Source organism: Pipra filicauda, unplaced genomic scaffold (genome assembly GCF_003945595.2).
Source record: "Pipra filicauda isolate LSUMZ 115617 unplaced genomic scaffold, ASM394559v2 scaffold224_size1409572_pilon, whole genome shotgun sequence".
Lineage (NCBI taxonomy): Eukaryota > Metazoa > Chordata > Aves > Passeriformes > Pipridae > Pipra > Pipra filicauda.
In genome coordinates, this window is record NW_024104337.1 from 81,962 (window position 1) to 102,899 (window position 20,938).

Sequence of the window (20,938 nt, forward strand, 5' to 3'; positions counted from 1 at the left end):
GAATAAGACACCTGTGTAACTATGCAAGTTTTTAATACTTGGATTCAAAATTTCAATTCCTATTGAGGTGGTAAAAGGAACAACAGAAAAAAGATGAGATGATTACATTTAAAAGTTTGTATTTGAAAGATGTGAAACAATGGTTTTTAGGAACTTGGTTGTGTTTGATTAGTTTCACAGAATCGTTGAGTTTAGAGGAGAACTGTAGAGGTTGCCAGGTACAACTCCAAGGTTAGGGAAGGGACATCTGCAGAGTTGTATTGAGTTGTTCAGAGTCTTTCTACTCAAGGAGTTTTTAGCGTAAAATGAAGGCATTTTAATTTTTGTTTTTCTCAATCACTGAATGTCCGTGAAGAGTAAAATCTGTCTTTAAATATAGACAACAGTATTTGGATTGTGAACTGGGACCTTAATGAGCCCTAGTAGCTGAAAAAAAATAAATAATTTCTGTTATCACTCTTCTTTCTGCTCCATGCCTTTTCACTTTCAATGGCTTGAAGACAATGATAAACATTACATGCACTAACAAGACAGTACAGAATACCAGCAGTGTGTGTACCAGATGCCTTCCATACTAATATGTAACTATGATCATGATTTCTCAAACGTTTTGCTGATGGAAGAATCTACAGGTGAATCTGAATAGACTTGATACTTAGTGACTTAAGAGACTGGCTATATGCTGACACATAAAAAATAAATTTAAGTTTTAAATGGTTAATTATAAAGTTTAAGAACTGTATCTACTCTATATGCAATAAATATGAATTCCAGATTTATGTTAAGAATATTCATTTTAATCTATCTTTTTTTAACTTCAGATTGATCGTTGAAACTTGTTTTTCAGATCGATCCAAGTATTCTACAGCAGACATTGCAGCAGAGTAATTTACTTACTCAGCAACTAACTGGAGATCCCAGTATGGCTCCACAGAATCCTTCCCTCCAGGCAACAGAAAGTGCAGTGCCAGCTAATGTGGTTATTCAGCCCATATCAGGCCTGTCTTTGCAGCCCACGGTAACATCATCTGCTAATATGACAATAGGATCCCTGTCTGAGCAGGAGTCTGTGCTGACAACCAGCGCAAATGGTGAGAAGTGTCAATAGTTTTATTGTGCTTTGAATTTCTTAGTTCTACTTAGTGGTATTATCCACAGTGAGAAAATGTCACCCCTTGCCTCCCCCCCCCCTCCCAGATTCCTAATTTAATAAAATAAACATGCAGTTCTTGCATGAGCATCTTCAGCAAATTTTACAGCTTTATGTGTTACCCTTTGCTAATATAATTTTTTTCAGAGGGTGGATTAGAGAGTAGGTTTATATTAGATATTTATTAGGAAAAAATTCTTTACTCTGAGCATGGTGAGGAACTGGAACAGGTTGCCTAGAGAAGTTGTGGATTGTCTATCCCTGGAAGTGTTCAATGCCAGGCTGGATGGAGCTCTGAGCAATCTGGTCTAGTGAAAAGCGTTGCTGTCCACAGCAGGGGGGTTGGAACTAGATGCTTTTTAAGGTCCCTTCCAACCCAGACCATTCTGTGATTCTATGTAGTGAAAATACTTAAGAACTTCCAAAGTCTTAAGAAAAATACAAAATCTTTGTTCTGAAAATCTTAACTACAGAGGATTAAATTGGATATGAAAATTTATCCTTTAGAATGCATGTTCTAGCATCTCCCCTTGACTACATCATTTATTGTAGTTCAGCAAATAATGCTTTAAAAGATTTTGTCTATTATAATGAAAGGCTCTTCATGGATTTTTTTTTTGTTCTACCCCTTATATTTAGGTGCACAGGACATATCTCAAGTCATAACTTCACAGGGTATGGTGTCATCTTCAAATGGACAACATGAGATAATGTTGACCATAAATAACTCCAGTTTGAGTCAAGTTCTAGCTCATGCTTCAGGCTCTACTAATGCAACCTCATCAGGAAGTCCTCAAGAAATCACTCTTACAATATCTGGTTGGTATTTTTAAAAATCTTCGATGGTACCAGATCTCTTATTTTATAAGGTAACATTTGAAGATAGTTAAAATAAAAAAAATAAAAGTTTGTATTTTGATTAATAACATTTCTTTAATAGATCTAGTATAATATTTAGTGCATTTTTCTTTTGCTTTGTTTTTTATTTTATTTCCTTTTGTTTCTTTTCTCTTTTTTTATGTTCTGTAACATGTTTAGTGTTTTTAAGTGTCATGACAATAACGTCTGTGTTCTTCTTCTGCTTGATCATGAATGTTCACTCATCTAAGAAAAATGGTGTCCAACAACTGATAGATTTGGTTTTCAGTTTCTGTGTTTCAGTGTTTATGTTTTATGCTGGTTGACCATCAAGCAAAATTAACACCATGTTAAGTGATGTCTTTACAAGACTTGTTCAATGCAAGATCTAAAAAGTCACACTAACCACATTTGACCTTTGGTTTGCTGGATTTTTACTGATTCATGAATTTGGTATCTCGAATCTAGATAAGTAAGATCCATATTTGTCTAAATATTAGTAATCTCAGGTATTTCTGTAAATCTTAGGATCTAGATTGTCATAATTACATCTATATTAGAAACTTGTTGCACCTCTGCATAAAAATCTGCATTTGTAGAAATTAATTTTATGTTTTGGTTGTATTTTCTACTTTTATTATTTTATGATCTATTGTTTTTAGTTCTAAGAACAGTAACAGAATAATGTTGAGACATTTCCAGTTATAATAGGACTAATTTCTATTCAGGCCAAGATCTTATTCAGCATAATTCTGGAGGCAGTGATCTGAATACTGGCTTAAGGCTAACGGCACCAACCATCAGCAGTCAGACTACAGGTGCTACATTAACTATAAGCAATGACCAGCTGCTTTCTCAGGGCCCTTCACTAAATGCTCCAGGTATGCATATAAAGATTTCTGTAATTAGAAGTGGTAACATTTTGTTAAAAAAATAAATATTAGACCAGATAACTAAACATGAAATGGTATAATCTTGCACATTATGATTCAGGAACCACAGAGCTTTGTGTGTTTTTTTCAGAGTCTTTAAATTGTTATGTCAGTTTAAATGAACTTTATTCCACATAGTAAGTAGAAAATGAAAGCAAGAAGACATATCTTTTAGTACTTCAGGGCAGTTAAAAAAGCATTGAAAGGCTGTTTCTATAAATTGGAGGACAGAGGAATCTTGTGCATTTGCTGCAAATGTGATAAAATATCAAAGTCACTCTAGTATTCAAATTTTGAGTTTTTAAATACATATATGAATTTCTACCTATATCTGTTTATATAGACACAAACACGTGTTTGGTCAATATTATGTCCATCAAGCTACATTTAGATGAAATTTTTCTAATTTTATCATCTGACTCTGACAATTTTAATGCTCGATTAGCTGTTTAACTGGTTTAGTTGACTCCAAAATAGAAAGTCCTAGCGAATGAGAAATAGAAATTAAATTCACTTAAAATAAGTTGGCAGCTAAGAGGTTTTTTATGTAACAGATTTTTTTTTTACCATTTTGCATCTATTCTAGAACTTAATACAACAGGTGGAACAAACCTTCCTTCAACAGCACCCATATCACAGTCTGCAGTTTCTGCCCAGAATTTGGTAATGTCTTCATCAGGAGTTGGAGGAGATGGTAGTGTCACTTTGACTCTTGCTGACACTCAGGGAATGTTGTCAGGTGGTCTTGATGCAGTTACACTTAATATCACTTCACAGGTAAGACATGCGTTTCTGAACTGGCAGATAAAGTGATATTACTGTCTTTCAGGGCAGGAACTGGAAATTTTGCCTAGAAAATAATTTTGTCCTGTAAATACATAATATTTGAAAACTCAGTTAACTTTCCTTCTTTCTGCCAAAGATGTGTGCATACTGGCATCTAGAAACATGAACTGTTTAAACAGAAGTGCAGATAAATTTTGCAGGGTTATTTTTTTGAATAGATAAGTTCTACTGTTTTAGTGATGAACTGTGTACTTCATCATCACTATTCAGTAATACAGCATAGTACTCCTAAAAATATTAATTACTATTATTTAATATGATAATTTTTTTCTTTTCCTCTTTGTGAACATGAGAGTTGAAGAGCAGCTGCAAGAGTTCCTTTCACAGCAAGTAACGGGACAGAATTTAATTGACTATCTTTAATAACAGGTGGCATTATAAAAAAAATTATTAAAATAGTACTGTATGGAGTATCATCTCCCCACTAGCTTTACCATTAGTTTCATTTTTATCATAATTTAATGTTTTTGTGATGTCATAAAGAGCCAAAGACACATTGGCAATACAATCTACAGAGTGGGGAGATTGAAAAAATTAAAAGTCTAGAAAGTGAAAATTTAGAGTCATTGTGTGATTGAAATCTCAGTGTAGATGAAAATTTACATGACTACAGTTAGCTGTTTAAATATACCTGTTTAAATATATAATTCTACTGCTTTTGTTTTTTTTCTTCTCACCTCTTTGGTAGGGTCAACAGTTCCCTGCTATACTCACAGATTCCAGTCTCACTAGCCAAAGTGGATCAGGCTCACAACAAGTTATACTGGTGAGCCATACACCTCATCCAGCACCTGCAAACTCTGATGAAATAACATATCAGGTAGATACTATATATTTCTGTATCTTTTTGTGGACAAAAGGACATTATTTAATCAAAATACCGTAATAATTCCTTTTTTACCTGAATCATGGAGGCTGATGTCATTCTCAAATAAGAGTATTGGGAAGAGGTTCTCTGTGACTTCCTAGTCACACAGATTCTGTTTCAAGTTTTGAGTTAAAAAATACGTATACATACACAAAAAAGAAATGCAGTTAATAATGTGTTTCTTTCTGTAAATTACATAACCATGCTCTTAACACAGACTACTCCAAAAATTTCTAAGTAAGTTGGTATTTTGATAACAAAACCAGACAAAGTAGGGAGCTGTGGGAAAAAAATATCACCTATTGGTACATGTTTTACATTTTTTCTGTAACCAAATTGTTTTAATAGTGGTGCAGCTAAAGTCTTTTCAGCTCCATATGTGTTGGAATCTCAATAGAAACTTTTACATACGTAAGATAGTATGAATATTAGAAAAAGTAGTTCAGACTTCTCTTCTTGAAGGCCCACCAGCCTTGTTTCCCACCAGCTTGGTGATGCAAGCCCTAAAACAGGAGAAATGGGAGAGGCAGATGGTGACCCACAATCAAGTGAAGAAGTGGTGGACTGCACTGGCAAGCAGAGGGCAAGATATGGATAAGTTGTGGCTGATACAGGCACAAGATACTTCAAAAGTAATAAGGACTGAAGGGAGGGGACCCACCTGAAGTGTATGTGTATGAATAAAGGTGCTGAGATGGTGGCTTTAGAGAGGAACCTTCAACACTCTGCTTGGAACAATGTTCACAACTAGTTGTCTCTCTGAAGTGCCTGTACACTGATGCATGCAGCATGGGAAACCAACAGGAGGAACTTAGAGGTCTGCATGTAGTTGCAGGGCTGCGACGTCATTGGAATCAGAGTGAAAGTGCTACAGCTTACACAATTAAAACACTACCGTGCCTGGATTCAGGATCTTTAGGAAGAGCAGGCTGGCAAGACAGCAACAGGAATGGAACTCTACCTGAGTGGTGAGCCAACTGAGACCTTATGGGTAAAGACTGGCCAGCAGACCAACATGGGTGACTGTTGTATTAGCCATCTGCTACAGATCACCTCATGAGGAAGAAATAAAAGATAGAGCTTTCATCTTGATCTTGGGCAACCTACCCTGGCTGACTCTTCTTGAGCAGGCAAGTTGGACTAGATGACCTCAAAAGGTCTTTTCCACCTAAACCAATCTGTGATTTGCAGTCCCTGGTTCACATGAATTACTTTGGCCTGTCTAAGATCTGAAAGGCAACAAGCAGGGCACAAGGAATCTAGTAAACTTCTGGAGTGCATTGATAATAACTTCTGATACCAGTAACTGAGAAGCCAGCAAGTGGATGTCCTCCTCTGGGTCTGATAATTGCAAACAAGAACTGATTGGAAATGTGAAGGTCCAGGAACATATTTTGTTGCAGTGACCATGAGATTGTGGAGATCAGGATACTGAGGGAAGGACACAAAACAAATGGCAAGATCATAACCTGGAAATCAGGAAGGCAGACCATGGTCTGTTCAGTGATCTGCTGATGTGGTGGGTTTATCTTGGCTGAGTGCCAGGTGCCCACCAAAGCTTCTCTATCACTGCCCCTCCTCAGGGATAAAGAAATTAAAATGGGAAAGAAAATAAAATCAAAAGTTCATGAGTCAAGATAAGGACAGAGAGATCATTCAGCAGTTACCTGACCATGCAAACCCAGTACAGTATGGAATAATCATATGTTAAGCAGATCTGGAGAGGAGGAGGACCAGGAGAGCTGTTTGATTTTAGATATTGTCTTCTGTCAAGCTCAAGAGTCGCCAGTCCCAATATGTAGGAAGATAAAGGCAACAGGAGGCCAGCATGGACGAACAGGGATCTCCTGACAAAACTCGAACATAAAAAAGAAACATACATAAAAGGAAGCAAGATCAGGTGACCTTGAAGAAGTACGGAGACATCATTCAAGGAGACAGAAATGAGTTTGAGAAACCCGATGTTCACCTGGAGTTGAATCTAAAAGGGATGTAAAATGTAACAAGATGGGATTTTACAGGTATATCAGCAGCAAATGGAATATGAGTTGACCTGGTACTGGTTTGGGCAGAGGTGATCCTCACGAGCTGAACTGATGGTTTCAAAAAGAACTAAGTCCATCTCTAAGCCATTAGTAATGTTCCCTCAGGTTCAAATACTGGGTCTAGTACTGTTCATTAACGTTCTTCATTTAGTGACCTGAGTGGTAGAACAGAGTGCATGCTCATCAGGTTTACAGAGATAGAAAACTGGAAGGAGTAGTTAACAGACTGAATGGTTGTGCTGCCATGCAGAGGAACCTCAGCAGGCTCTAGAACTGGGCCTATAGGACACTCATGAAGATCAACAATAGGAAGCGCAAAGTTCTGTCCCTGAAGAAGGACAATCCCATGCATTAGTACACACTGAGGGCAGGAGGAAAGCAGCTTTTTAAAGATGGACGAGGGGATACTGATATACAAATAGTTGACCATGAGCCTGCAGTGCAGCAAAGAAGGCTCAGCAGCATCTGGGATTTGATAAAGGGAGCGTTGCCAACTGGTCAAGAGAATTGATCCTCCCCTCTTCTCAGTAACAGTGAGAATGTATCATCTGGAGTGCTGTGTCCAGTCCTGGGCCCACCAGTACAAGAGACACAGATATACAGGAGTAAGTGCAGTGGAGAGATACAAAGATGAATAAAGAATTGGTGCATCTAACGTAGAAGGAGAGGCTGAGAGAGCTGGGACTGTTTGGCTTAAAAGAGATTCTAGTTGGGGGGTTCTTACCAATGTACATACATACCTGATGGGAGGGACTAAAGCAGATAGAGCCAGGCTTGTCTTAGTCATACCCAGTGTAAGGACAAGAGGCAATTGGCACAAATTAAAACAATTCCATCTAAGCATAAACCCTCTTTTACTGTGAGGGTGTTTGAATAGGAATAGGTTGTCCAGAGAGTTCATAGAGTCTTCATCCTTGGTGACATTCAAAACATGTCTGGACATGGCACTGGGGACATTTGACTAGACAATCTCTAGTCATCCCTTCCAATTTGAGCTATTCTGTTTCTAATAATACCTTGTGCATGTGATTTTTTACATTTGCATATGCTTATGAGTGTGAGTTCTTAATTCCAGCATTCAAATACTCTGTGAATATGGATATTTTAAAGTGTAACATGAACAGATTTTCTTACTCTTCTGAATTTAAAACTAGATTTTGTGTCTCAAGATATATATTCTTTCATGAATCAGGGTGTCATTTCATAAGGCTTATTATCATATCACTTGTAAAGTGTGACTATGTCTGTGTAGCACTGTTGTAATAACTCAAAATGTAGTAATAACGTAAGCTAGTTGTCATTCTGTGCGATGTTGTTTTATTTAATCGTGGTGACTGTTGATTGACTTTCCAACATTTCACACTTTCCCTGAGAACATCCAGCTAGCTGGAAACACACACACAAGTGTTTTTTGTAATTTCTTTCAATGTGTTTTATCTTGCATCTTTGATTTCTAGTATGGATAATATTCTACTATGTTTTGTATCTTTTCAAGTTTAGTTTATCCTGAATAATTTATTTAGAGTACTACTTCCTTCATCTTCATTTGTTGCTTTCTGTGTTACTGTATTTAAGGTTCTTCTGTATAAAGTTGAAGGAATTTTGTGTTAAATTATTTGAAGGAAGTGAGATTTTCCCAAACATTTCTCATTATTTAAAATGAAACAAAAATGCAACACAACACTATCCAAATTCTATCAATTATTCATTATGTTTCACTACTTCTAGAGGCAGAGCTTTACTTCATTATGAAAATAGAATCCCCAATAAAGAAATTAAATAGAAAATATTCTTCTCCTGTAAAACCAGAAATACTTTCTTTTCTGCCTGAAACATTTTTGGCTTTGAATTTTCTTTGGGGAGAAATGTGAGAATCATCTGAGATGATATTCAGGAGTATAAAACAGAATGTAGAAAAATATTGTTAGAAACACATTCTGTTTATAGTTAGAATAATTTGATCATAGCTATTATTGTAGTTTTCTTAAAATACATATATATGTCATTCTTAAGAGCAGTGAAATAGAAATTCATATTTACATACAACTTATATATGTAAATACTTCCTTTGTATTTGTAAGCTGCTTGTAAGTACTCTCAAAAAATTGGTTGAGGTAGATTCAGAAAAATAAGTCAATGTTGTGGGTGTGCCTATGAAATTATCTGATAGTGTTTTTGTAAATTGTTTTAGGTGACAGAGGTTTCCCCTAATGTGACTAAAAGCAGTCAAGCAGAAAAAGAAAGTCGTGGGCACCAGTGTTTTGAGTGTAGTCAAACCTTTTATTCAGTGACCATGCTGACGCACCATTGTAAGGAGGTTCATGGCAAGGAACGAATACACGTTTGCCACATCTGTAATAAGGCCTTCAAGCGGGCAACACATCTCAAGGTATTTGGTAATAATAGTTGATTGTTCTGTTAACTCCTTCTTTGTTTTGGACTTTTTGTGATATTAACAAAAGGTACCTGTTATCCCTTTGTCTTTGCTTTCCTTTACAGTGTGAGAGGTGTGCATCTGAGAGAGGGAGTCTAAGTGATAATGTATACACAGATAGAGAACTCTCTTCTGGAGCACGGAGAGGATTTTAATGCATATATTGACTACAGAATGAAAAATGTGAATGCCTGTCATGCAAGTAGTAGTGCCAGGAAAAGATTTCACTTTAATTGCGTATGAATATCATCACTGCTAATCCTGATTTCCAGATAATCTTTTGGAATCTCAGGAAGCTACCTGCTATGCACTCATCATTTGATTTGTAGATTCTGCCCTGTGGGTGGAAGTGACATTTGTAGAGGAAGCGTTTGTTTTAAAATATCCTTATGTTATTGCTGTTGTCTAGGATATTTTCTGTGTTCTGTTTTCTAGATGATGAACAACCAGATACATTGAAGTCTTTTCAAAAAATTAATGGTGTATTTAAGTTCCTAATTGGATTATAGGATGTTCCTGTTAGGGATATTGGGCTGTACTAGGCAAGTGCTATGTTCAGGCCAGTATCCTATCTCTGAGAGATACTAGATGGAAGTTATTTGAAGAAGATCTTTAGGAAGAGAGCAAATATATAACTTGCCCAGAATTTTGCCGGCTTCCCAGAGTTTATAACAGGAAATTCCTAGAGCCAAAGGCAATGTCTTTGTACTAAGTAGCTTTTAGGAGAGCTCTTCAATAGATTTCCTTTAACTCCAATATCGTATTTTAAGGAAATATGCTCTGTTTGTGAAGTTCACCCCCTTGGACTGATTATGTCTGTCAACCGGACTATTGGACCTTGGGGAAACTGTCATAAAATGTGTTGTTGTGAAACTTCTTGTTTAGAAGAATTTTTCAGGAAAAAAAACAGTATTGGTACTTGTTTTCCTTAAGTAATGATAACAAAACCCAAATATCGGTCTCTCTTCAATTTGTTTTCTTAGAACTGGCTGTTGTTACATTTTTTTGTCATAATTAAACCTTGATTTCTGTTATATACTGGACCCAAGTTAAAGATGTGACAACAGAACTTCCTACCCTTGTATGTCCCTTGGATTATTATCCATCATTGATTTTTCAGGTAGGCAGCGATGAAGTTGCAATAAGAAGTTCAAAGGCAGTCACAAGAGACTTCATGGCCTTGGAACAACTTTTTAAGGGATCAGAAGAACAAGTAATCTTTTCTTCTATCCTTCCGGTTGCAGGGAATGATGAAGGAAGAGACAGCAGATCAATAACTATCTGAGACTGGCATCACCAGCAAAATTTTGGGGTTTTTGATCGTGGATTGGTCCACATGACAGCAGGCCTGCTGCAGATGGGCTACGTTTGTCTCAAAGGGGTAAAAAGATCTTTGAGGAGTTAGCGAGGCTTATTGAAAGAGCTTTAAACTAGATTTGTAGGGGGAAAGGGATAAAACCAGTCTCACTAGAGATAAGCTTGTGGGTGGCACACCAGTGTTTGAGGAATCATATGCTAGCAAGGCCCTTCAGTCTTCTCCACAGTGCTGAGTACACTGGAGCATGTTTGAAGTGTCCCTGTACCAGTGCATGCAGCACCGTAGACACCTCAGTGGAGGGAGGGGAAATGGCCAATGACCTGAGACACAGGTCTATAGGGCAGGATGGAATCCACCCATGCGTACTGAGGGACCTGTCAGAAGAGCTTGCCAAACCACTTTCAATCATTTATGAGCAACCCTGGCTCCGGGGAGGTCTCAGTTGACTGGAGGTTAACAAATGTGACACTTGTCTACAAGAAGGGCTGGAAATAGGATCCAGGAAACTACAGGCTTGTCAGCCTGATCTCAGTGCCAGGGAAGGTTATGGATTAACTCATCTTGAGTGCCATCATGTGGCACATACAGGACAGTCAGTGCATCAGGCATAGCCAGCATGGGTTTATGAAAGGCAGGTTCTGCTTGAGTAATTTGATTTCCTTCTGTGACAAGGTGACTTGCTCAGTGGTGGAGGGAAAGGCTGTGGATGTTGTCTGCCTGAACTTCAGCAAAGCCTTTGACACCATTTCCCAGAACATTCTCCTAGAGAAGCAGTCTTCCAATGGCTTGGACCGGTGCACTGATCACTGTCTGTATGGCCACGCCCAGAGTGGTGGTGAATAGAGTTACATCCAGCTGGTGGCCAGTCACAAGGGGTGTTCTCCAGGGCTCAGTACTGGGACCACTTCTGTTTCATATCTTTATGAGTGATCTGGACAAGGGGAATCGAGTGCACTCTCAATAAGTTTGCAGAGGACACTAAGTTGTGGGGGAGTGTTGATCTGCTGGAGGGCAGAAAGGCTCTGCAGAGGGATTTCGACAGTATGAGATTCAACAGGTGAAGTGACAGGTCCTGCACTTGGGTCACAGCAATACTATAGGCCAGGGGTGGAGTGGCTGTGAAGCAACCCAGTAGAAAAAGAGCTGGGTCAACAGCAGTTGAACAAGATCCAGCAGTGTGCCCAGGTGGCCAAAAAAGCCAGTGGCATCTTGGCTTGTACCAGAAATAGTGTGGCCAGCAGGACCAGGGCAGTGATAGTCCCCCTGTACTTGTCACTGGTGAGGTCTCACCTCGAATTCGGTTTTGGGTCCCTCACTTCAAGAAAGACAATGAGATCCTGGAGTGTGTCCAGGGAAGGGCAGCAGAGCTAGTGAAGAGTGTCAATTACAGGTCTCGTGAGGAGCAGTTGAGGGAGCTGGGGTTGTTTAGCCTGGAGGAAAGGAGGCTCAGGGGAGACCTTATAGCTACAACTACCTGAAAGGAGGATGTAGGCAGATGGGGGTCAACCTCTTCTCCAAGGTAACAAGGAATAGGACAAGAGGAAATGACCTCAGTTGTGCCAGGTGAGGTTTAGATTGGCTATTAGGGAAAAATTTCTTCACTGAAAGCTTGTCGAGCATTGGCACAGGCTTTACAGAGAAGTGGTTGAGTACCCAGCTCTGAAGGTATTAAAATATGTAGATGTGGCACTGTGAACAGTGGCTTAGTGGACATAGTTTAGTGGTAGGTTAGGACAGTGCTGGGTTAATGTGTGGCTTTGATCTTAAGGGTCTTAAAGGACAGTTTCATTTACCACTGGACCATCATGTACTAAAACAAATTCCACACATTATCAGACTCTTCTTCATTAAGGTGTTCCAGAATGTCAACTGTAAGCAGCCTTTAACAGGAAATTCAGCAAAGATGAAACCATGGGGTTTGGCTTAGGGTTTTGGGAAGGGTTCAGTGACCTCTTACTCATGGTCTTCATTTTATACTGGATAGTATTCTGGAGATCACCAGAAATATTAAGGGCACTGCCAGACTTCAGACTTTTCAGAAAATCCAAATAGGAGGTAAGGGTATCAGTCTTTAGATGCCAGTACTTAATTATATGTTTTTTTTCCAAAGGTATCAGTACCAACAGTTTCACAATTATCCACAAGAAATCTTCTTTAGAGATTATGTATGAACACCCCTACCACCCACCCTGCCCCCAGTGTCAAAAATTTTCAGTCCAGTGACTTCAGTTCCCCTTCTGATGTGGGTGACTGTTCTGTTTTTACAGCTTCAGAGAGGAGAATCTTAAGATGTACATTGGACTAAACTGTCCAATTCCATATCAGTATGTAGTGGAAATATCTACAAGTTAACTGTAGATAGTAAATAAAGCACAGACATGATTCTAAGATGAAATTAAAACAGCACTATCATCTTATTAAAAAACAATGGAATGAAATGAACTTTCTGCCAATCTTTCAGAGGTGGTTACAAATAATGTTTCAGGTAGAGTGGGAATAGGAGTGACATACCAATGCATGTGTGAGAGGCCGAGGGCCCTCTCAAAGAAGGTTTCCTCTTCTTATTTTCTAATTAGATAATGCTGGTTTGGAACCCCAAGGTAGTTCCTAGCTGATGAATATGAGAATTACACAAATAAACTTGTAAAATGTCACATGATCAATGAAATACTAAATATGTCTTTAAAGAGGTGCTTGAAGTTCAGAGTATCGTATTCCCATGAACTCTTTTTCAAAAGTATATATATTTTACAGGAAAATTTTAAGAGATTGACAGATCAGTGGACCTGAACTGCATCACAAACTGTTCAGAGAAAGATGACAGAAAGTTTTATGGTGGCTATCTGAATGCTATCTTGTTTGCTTTCAAGTAGAAAATGGTATGGGGGGGTTGTTGGGGTTTTTGGGGGGTTTTGGGTTGGATGTTTTGTGGTGGAAGAAAGAAGTAACCAGTTTCTGTTAATTTTTCTGGAGTAGGTTATAGTTTACTTCCACCATTTCAAAGCTTCAGGAGGTAAGAAACAAGATAAAAGCAAAAGATTTTTATTTCCACATAAGCTGTGGTTTACGAATTACTGATTTTTCTCAGAAGACCTTATATTATTTCCCTGTAGTACTATATTCTATAATTACTATGATAATAATATTCTTCCCTGTAACTGTCTCGCTGATTTTCCAGTGTAAACAAACTCTACAGATACAGTTTGACTCAGTTCGTGGAGTGAGGAATAGGACTCCATAGACATCAAGAAGGCTTATTGTTTAGGTATAGTAGACTAATTAATAGTTTAGTCTGTTATGGATAGACTAGAAAAGAATATCCACACACATTTTAGAAAGTGGGCAAGTATTTGCAGTACTGTTTCACAAACAGTTCTTGATTAGATTTTTTAAGTTAAATATATATGTATTTGCTTTCTTTTTTAATTTGAATTCTATTTTGGTATTAATAAAGATATTTAAATGAAAAATTTAATAGATAACATAAGATACTCTTCTAAATTTGCAAGTCTTCTGGGTCCAGCATCAGTGAATTAAAACCACTGAAGTTAGAGCTGTTATTAATGCTTCTTCATGAAGGTAAAACATGGCGTATCCTCATTCTACTGTCTTACCTATAAGGGCCTTAATGATTTTCTTTTCATTTTTTTTCTTTTTTCCTTCTTCTTTTTTAATTAAGAGTTCATTATGAAGTGGTTCTATTTGCATCTTGGCATTGTGTGGCTGTGTATGAGTGTATGTTGTGATAGTCCCCTGTTTGAGGCCTCTACAGTTTCAGAATGGTACTAATTCAGGTGCTGAGGAATACCTATGTATCAGACAAGGAGGGAGATGGATACTGTGGAGGAGAGAGGGGAAAAAATCCTATATTAACTTAAAATGCAGTTGTCAAAATACCTCTTTGTAGGTGAACAAAGCATTTCAAGAGTTCTGGTTCAGCTTGTTTTATTTTACTTCAGATAATTAGTGAAGGGACTAACGTATGCAAAAAAAGCAAGACATACATGGTGGAGTTGTTCAAATGTAAACGTAAAGATACTGATGCATCAGTCTTGCAAAGAGTTGATATACAAAAATAATCTCTCATTTAAAAAAAAAAATGCAGGCTTCCATTTTCTTCCAGCTTGTCTGCTGATGACTAAGATTCTCTGCTTTTGTCTTCAAGGTGTGAATATATTGTTTATGTTAAATACTGACATTTTTTTAAGTGGTCTGAAATTTATTTTTTTTTCTATACTGCCTTAGGAGCACATGCAAACCCATCAGGCTGGACCGTCGCTGAGCTCTCAGAAGCCTAGAGTGTTTAAGTGTGATACTTGTGAGAAAGCTTTTGCTAAGCCAAGTCAGCTGGAGAGACACAGTCGCATTCACACAGGTAACAACAGAAATTATTTTTATCTCATGGGATTTTCTTATGAATATAAGGGTGTTATGTTTGGAGTCCTCGCTTATGCTTTCAGCTCACTGCATTTAAATATCAGCTTAAGCTTAAAAAAACCCAAGTAAATTTCTAACCCAAAATGTTTGGAAGTTAAAAGGAGGAACAGCAGACTTGAAATCTCATGATACTTCACTCAGCTTATCTGTATTTTGGGACTGGTAGTAGTGCAGTGGTAATGTGAATGCATGAGCTTGTATGTAAATGTCTGAAACAGATTAATAAGAGCATATTTTAAGCCATTGTTTAAAGTGGTGTAAATACACTGGATATGATAATCTTCAAGCATATAGAAGAATGAACAAATGAGTGGGTGTGCTCAGTGATGTTAAACAAGGAATGGACTTGACTGCTGATACTGACTGCTGTATACAGGGCTTCATTGTCATTGAACTACTTGCTCAGTTCATCTGTTTCTGATGCCAGTGCTTTTAATCTGTTGTTTTCTTTTCCGCTTAAGTATTTTCTTCAACTGGTAATCTGTAAATAAAGATCATGCTGGCTTCTCCCAAGGAAGCCATCACATTTTCTGTGATGTAAGTGCTTTTCAGGTTGCAGCTTCTGCCCTGCTACAAGTTGAGAGCTGTACATAGGATGTTAGCCCAGCTGCCTCCCCTGTCACCTTCTGTGCCTGAAGAACAGTGTTCTTAAGAACATGAGTTCTAAATATAGGAGTCAGTTCTCCAAAACAAGTTCTTTCTTTTCCCTGTCACTGCTACCAAGAGTGAGCTGTCATGGCTGCTCGAGTTAAAAAAGACAGGGGAAAGCTATCTGTGTTGCTGTTAAGCTGGATGGGACTCCCACAAAAGGAGAAGCGTCTCTTTCAGTGAGTCAGCCAGAGCTTTCTCTTTCCCCAACACCAAGCTGTTTTGTGGTTACTGTGATAGAAAGGAACATTCTGGTTATACTGGGGACAGGAAAAGAGAGACAGGAGTTAAAATCCAAGGAGATTAAAATTCTTCAGAATTCCCCAGTAATTTGCTTTCTGCATAAATGGCCTAAATAACACAGACTCTTAAAAAAGGAAATGTTCTAGTTAAGAGTACCACAAAATATTCAGAAAGCAGGAGAGAACCAGTTTCCATTCTCCCTGCTTTGATTCATGCTGCCCATTGTAATGGGCAAAGAGCACTTCAGGAAGTCTGGGAACAGAACGGAGTCCCTTTATGCATCTGCACCATCATAGGAGAAATTCTTTCTGGTTTGGAAGGACTTGTAATTCACTTAGTAAATCCTTAGATATTTTTGTTTCTTGTACCTGGGTGCTCATGGGCTAGGAATGCCCACAAACTGTAACAAGCCTTGCTAAATTCATATTTGTTTCTATTTCAACAGTGTCAGACAACATATCCATATGATAGGACTATGGACTAGGACAGGAAAGGCTAATGTAAATTTAAACTGACTTACTTTCATAAAGGTACCATCTTTGTCTGTGAGAAAGTGTGATTTCTCTCCTGGTTATACATTTTTAACCATTTCTAATGGGCAGTACCTACTGAATCAGTGGTTAGAAGGAAAAAGCATTATTTCTCTGAATAACTCTAAATATCTCGTACTTTAAGATTTACCAATGAAGAGCGGTTTGGAGAAATGTTGAAATTAGAGGGAAGCAGATGCTCCCAGTTCTACCCAAAAGCCATGTGGTAATCCATTACACAACACAAGAAAGGCTGTTCACTTTAAGGGAATAAAAAAAATGGAATCAAAAGTACTTGAGGAAACCTAGATTTCACTTCAAACTAGTGAAATAGTTGGTGACAAAAAAGAAAGAAAACTTCTGTGCTTTAAAGGACCTTATATTGATTGTCCGAGAAATTGGATTTGGCATGCAAGCTACAGTGGATGTGGGAACACTAACATACAGGTAATGAGGAGAGAGAGAAATTCATCCTTTAAGAACAATTGTGGGAAAGTATTCATACTCCTGCTTGTGCTTTATCGTACTAACTAATAACAAGGTGTATATCTAAGTTCAGAAAATGCTTTTAGCTGTCCTTAATGACATACAACAATGTGTCTTTCATTGATCTCTAAGGTTGGGGTGTTGAATGTTTAATCAAAGGTCGATTTTGCAAAGTAGATATTTTTAAACATTTAAATATTTTTAAATGAATACATTCGTGCATTTATAGTTAGAAATCAGTAGTATTCTGGTAGATTTGGATCAATCCTTTGGTAAGATGTGGGAATCACTAGTAGCTGTTGGCATAGGAGGCCACAGGTCCCATGTAGAATTAGCAGAACACTTCTTTTTTTAGCATGTTTGACTTTTTAGTTTCTTACAGACATCAGCTTTGTTAATTCTAGAACATTGCTTTATCTGCATTACTCTAAATGATGTAAAAAGCTGCAGGTTTCCTTGAGTACAGAAAAGTCAAACTGGTAAACTGATTTATTTGCACCTCTTAAATAATTTACTTAGATGATAAATTGGATAGGAAAGATAATATCAGTGATTTAGTACTTATGTAAGTATTCTGACATTTAATTTGGAATTTTTACTGACAATATGGGGCCGTAGCACTGTTTAGAGAAGGTCTTAAGGAAAAAGGTCACGTCTGTTTCATTTCTAGGTCATCTTGATGATTTTTACTGAATTCTGAACTGTATTTTACTGTTGAAATGAAAAATTATTAAATATGTTTTTCTCTTTTATAAGGGGAACGGCCATTTCAGTGTACACTATGTGAAAAGGCATTTAACCAGAAGAGTGCCCTTAAAGTCCACATGAAAAGGCACACGGGAGAGAGACCTTATAAATGTGATTACTGTGCAATGGGATTTACACAGAAAAGCAATATGAAACTGCATATGAAACGGGCTCATGGTTACACTGGTACGTAGCATAGTGGTAGTACTGGTGAGTTCAGAAAGCCATGTGCTTTACTGGGAAAGCACAAAATACTTCCCTTAAGTTATCAAGGAATTAAGCACTAATAGCCAAAGACCACAGCTGATGAGGTAATAGTTGCACACACAACCCAAAAATCAGGTTGAAACAGTGATTGGTTGCCTTTTTGGTTCCTTGTTTTTTATGTGGAACTCTGTGTACAGAAATACAGTACAAAAACTATTCCAGGAAAACAATGATATTAGATTTTTTTAAATTTTTCGAAGACTGTCTGATAAATCTGCAGTATGTGAAGTAGTTGTGTAATACCTTTCCCAGCATGATTCCTTTATTCTCAAATGCTGTATTGGTATTTTTCTAATGCTATACATCAAATCATACTCACTTGCCTTTTTCTCTTGTACCTTGGTAGGTCCTGTACAAGAGCCTGCTAGTCATCAAGAACAGGAAGGGGAAGATATTAGTCGTGCTCTGAATTTAGAAGAAGTGGTACAAGAATCTTCAAATGAATGGCAAAGTATAGGCAATGTTTTTCGATGACACCTTAAAATTTGAAAGCTAAAAATGTTTCTGGGACTCAAATTTTACAGTTAAAGCTTCACGCATTGAAAATACTAACAATAGAATAATATATTATAGTTTTTCTAATTATTTACAGAAATTACCTAAAAGATGAATTCAATTTTTTAAGCTTGTAGAAGAATATGGGGAAAACACCATTTAATCTGTGCTAAGTTGTCTGTGAATCAGTGAACTCAGGTAATAATGTATACAGTTTCATCTTCGAATTCACAGCCAGTATACCTACTTAAAAAATAAACTGGAAATTTTTAGAATAGAATGATTCCCATTTTTAATGGAAGTGAAGAATAACTTCGTGGGAAAATCATGAAACTGTCCGTCAGCTTTCTTTTTCACATATTTAAGGAAATAATTGACATTGGAAACAAAATGTTGCAGAGTTGATGCATGCATGCAGTATAAAATAGTGGGGTTTTGCCTTCAATTTTTTTTCTTACATGGCACAGGAAATGCTGTATTGCTGTTCAAAGCTTTTTTTTTTCTTTTTAGTACATTTTGAGAATTTGTTGAAAAAAAAATAAAATACCATGAGTTCATGGCTTTTATGGAGTTAAACCCTTGAGAAGGGAGCATGTTCATTTCCATTCCAGCCACAGAGGCAGACAGTTGTTAGTTTTTATGGTAAAAGTCTGAGGTTTTGAACTCAGCAATACTTATTTCACAAGAATCCAAACAAGAAGAGATTCCAATGAAAGCTTCTTCTGTTGTTTGCTGTATTGGATCAGCAGGTACATATCTCGGTATCTGTGGAAAACACAGCCATATATTAAATCTGTGAAGTAAACGGACGATTTTGTAGTAGCAGGGAGAACATTTGATGCACACTATGTCACCTCTATTATACAGTGTTCCCTGGTGCTGTAAACAGTTATCATTTTGAATCTGTAAATTCCTCGTTATTTTCTTTGTGAATTTTGGAAATATGTTACTTTTATTTGTTGTTTAAGTCATTGTTTCAGCAAAACTACCTAGTTGACTATGTAATGCTTTCAAAGGTGCCACTTGTTAAGTATATTCATAACAAAGAAACACTGGAGTAAAAGCATAGTTGTCATTTAGACATTCCAAAGACAGAAGCTTTTTTTTCTTATTTTTGCCTTGTTCTTTTGAATTTTATTTATATGTTACATATATATAGATATATATATGTGTGCTTGTATATGTATATATATATTTAAAGTTATATGAGCCTCTGTGTGGCTGATCAGTATATTTTGTAAATACTAATCCCAGTTGGAGGAATTTCATCTGTTTGGTTGCCACAAGTACTTCTAGATCAGTGGTGGATATGTTGTACTATAATACAGAGCTGGATTTTAATTTACCTTCTGAAAGATAATTGTTCTCAGATCCAAAAAGCCCAAAAAGCCCTTTTCTGTAAATATTGTCTATACTTTGTCTATGATATAAACTAGTTATTTCAGATTGCTGAAGCAAGAAATGGCTGTTGGTTTTGATAGGGCATCTCTTAATTCTTTTGTTAACTGTTCGGCATATGTATATAAGTAATATAGTTGGTGACATGAAAATAACACTTTTGTTATGTGGAATATTTAATTCAAAAACATGCTAAATAATATTACTTTTTTTCAAATTCTGTTTCGTGTATTTTTTAAGCATATGATTCTGGATTCCAGGAGACTCTAAAAACTCTGTGTACCAGAAGTGCATGTCTGAGTATTGCATGTAAAGAAAAGACATAAAGTTCTTCCAGAAGTGCCTTCCTTTCCAGCCAGCTTATGAGTGTTTCAGCTGTTTAAGGAAGATATTATATTTTACAGTTGTCTGGCCTCATGACATAGCACCCTGTTTATCCGTTATAGTAAAATGTGCTGTGTTGTGTGTACCATGTATAAAACCTTTTCCCTGTTACTTCAGAGAATACTGTATAAATGCACAGCAAAGCTGGTTAGGGTTATTTGCTGTGTAGGGGATGATGATTTCCAGAGGTTGCAAAATTCAGTTTGACAGAAGATGATTTATAACTGGTCACATTCAGATGCAAATCCATCCTTCGTAATGGGAACCTTATTCCTGAATGCTTGAAAGCGTTCAGTCTGCTCTAGCTGGGATTGCTTTGCCAGCAGGTAAAAACTGGTAGTGGATGGTACTTGAAGAGAGCCTATTAAGAAGATAGAGGGGGACTTTTTACAAGAGCATGTACTGACAGGACAAGGGAGAATGACTTTAAACTGAAACAGTAGGTTTCAGAGAGTAGATGTTAGAAAGAAATTCTTCATTATGAGGGTGGTGAGCACTGGAACAGGTTGTCCAGAGAAGTTATGGATGCTCAGTCCCTGTAAGTGTTCAGTGCCAGAGTGGATGGAGCTCTGAGCAACCTGGTCTAGTGGAAGGTGTCCCTGTCCACAGCAGGGAGGTTGGAACTAGATGGTCTTTAGGGTCCCTTTCCACCCAAACCATTCTGTGATTCTATGATGCTCAGTGAGCACATGCTAAAAAAAGATCTTGTGAGTAAAAAGATGCCATTTTTAAATGGACACTTCTCAAAGTGAACAGAGGTTTGTATAGCCCAGGTTCCTTGGTAGGATTGAGTTGGAGGTTTTCAAAGTAGTGTATGTGTTCATGTTCAGTACAAATACACAGTAACCAATA

General features: G+C 37.3%; 1 protein-coding gene across 7 annotated transcripts in view; it reads left to right on the forward strand.

Annotated features, from left to right (window-relative positions):
• Positions 1–19,919, forward strand: part of ZNF236 (zinc finger protein 236) — a 70,247-nt gene extending 50,328 nt beyond the window's left edge. For 6 of the 7 annotated variants that reach the window (XM_027745305.2, XM_027745306.2, XM_027745309.2 and 3 more), the window contains 9 exons: positions 848–1,091; positions 1,790–1,969; positions 2,737–2,889; positions 3,527–3,717; positions 4,475–4,606; positions 8,891–9,088; positions 14,697–14,826; positions 17,552–17,728; positions 18,156–19,919. In XM_027745305.2, the coding sequence (XP_027601106.1) occupies positions 848–1,091; positions 1,790–1,969; positions 2,737–2,889; positions 3,527–3,717; positions 4,475–4,606; positions 8,891–9,088; positions 14,697–14,826; positions 17,552–17,728; positions 18,156–18,283 (1,533 nt within the window). In that variant the 3' untranslated portion in view covers positions 18,284–19,919. Of the gene's footprint in view, positions 1–847; positions 1,092–1,789; positions 1,970–2,736; positions 2,890–3,526; positions 3,718–4,474; positions 4,607–8,890; positions 9,089–9,198; positions 10,182–14,696; positions 14,827–17,551; positions 17,729–18,155 lie in introns of those variants that run through there. The other variant, XM_027745310.2, reaches the window with a different exon arrangement.
• Positions 19,920–20,938: the final 1,019 nt, after the last annotated feature.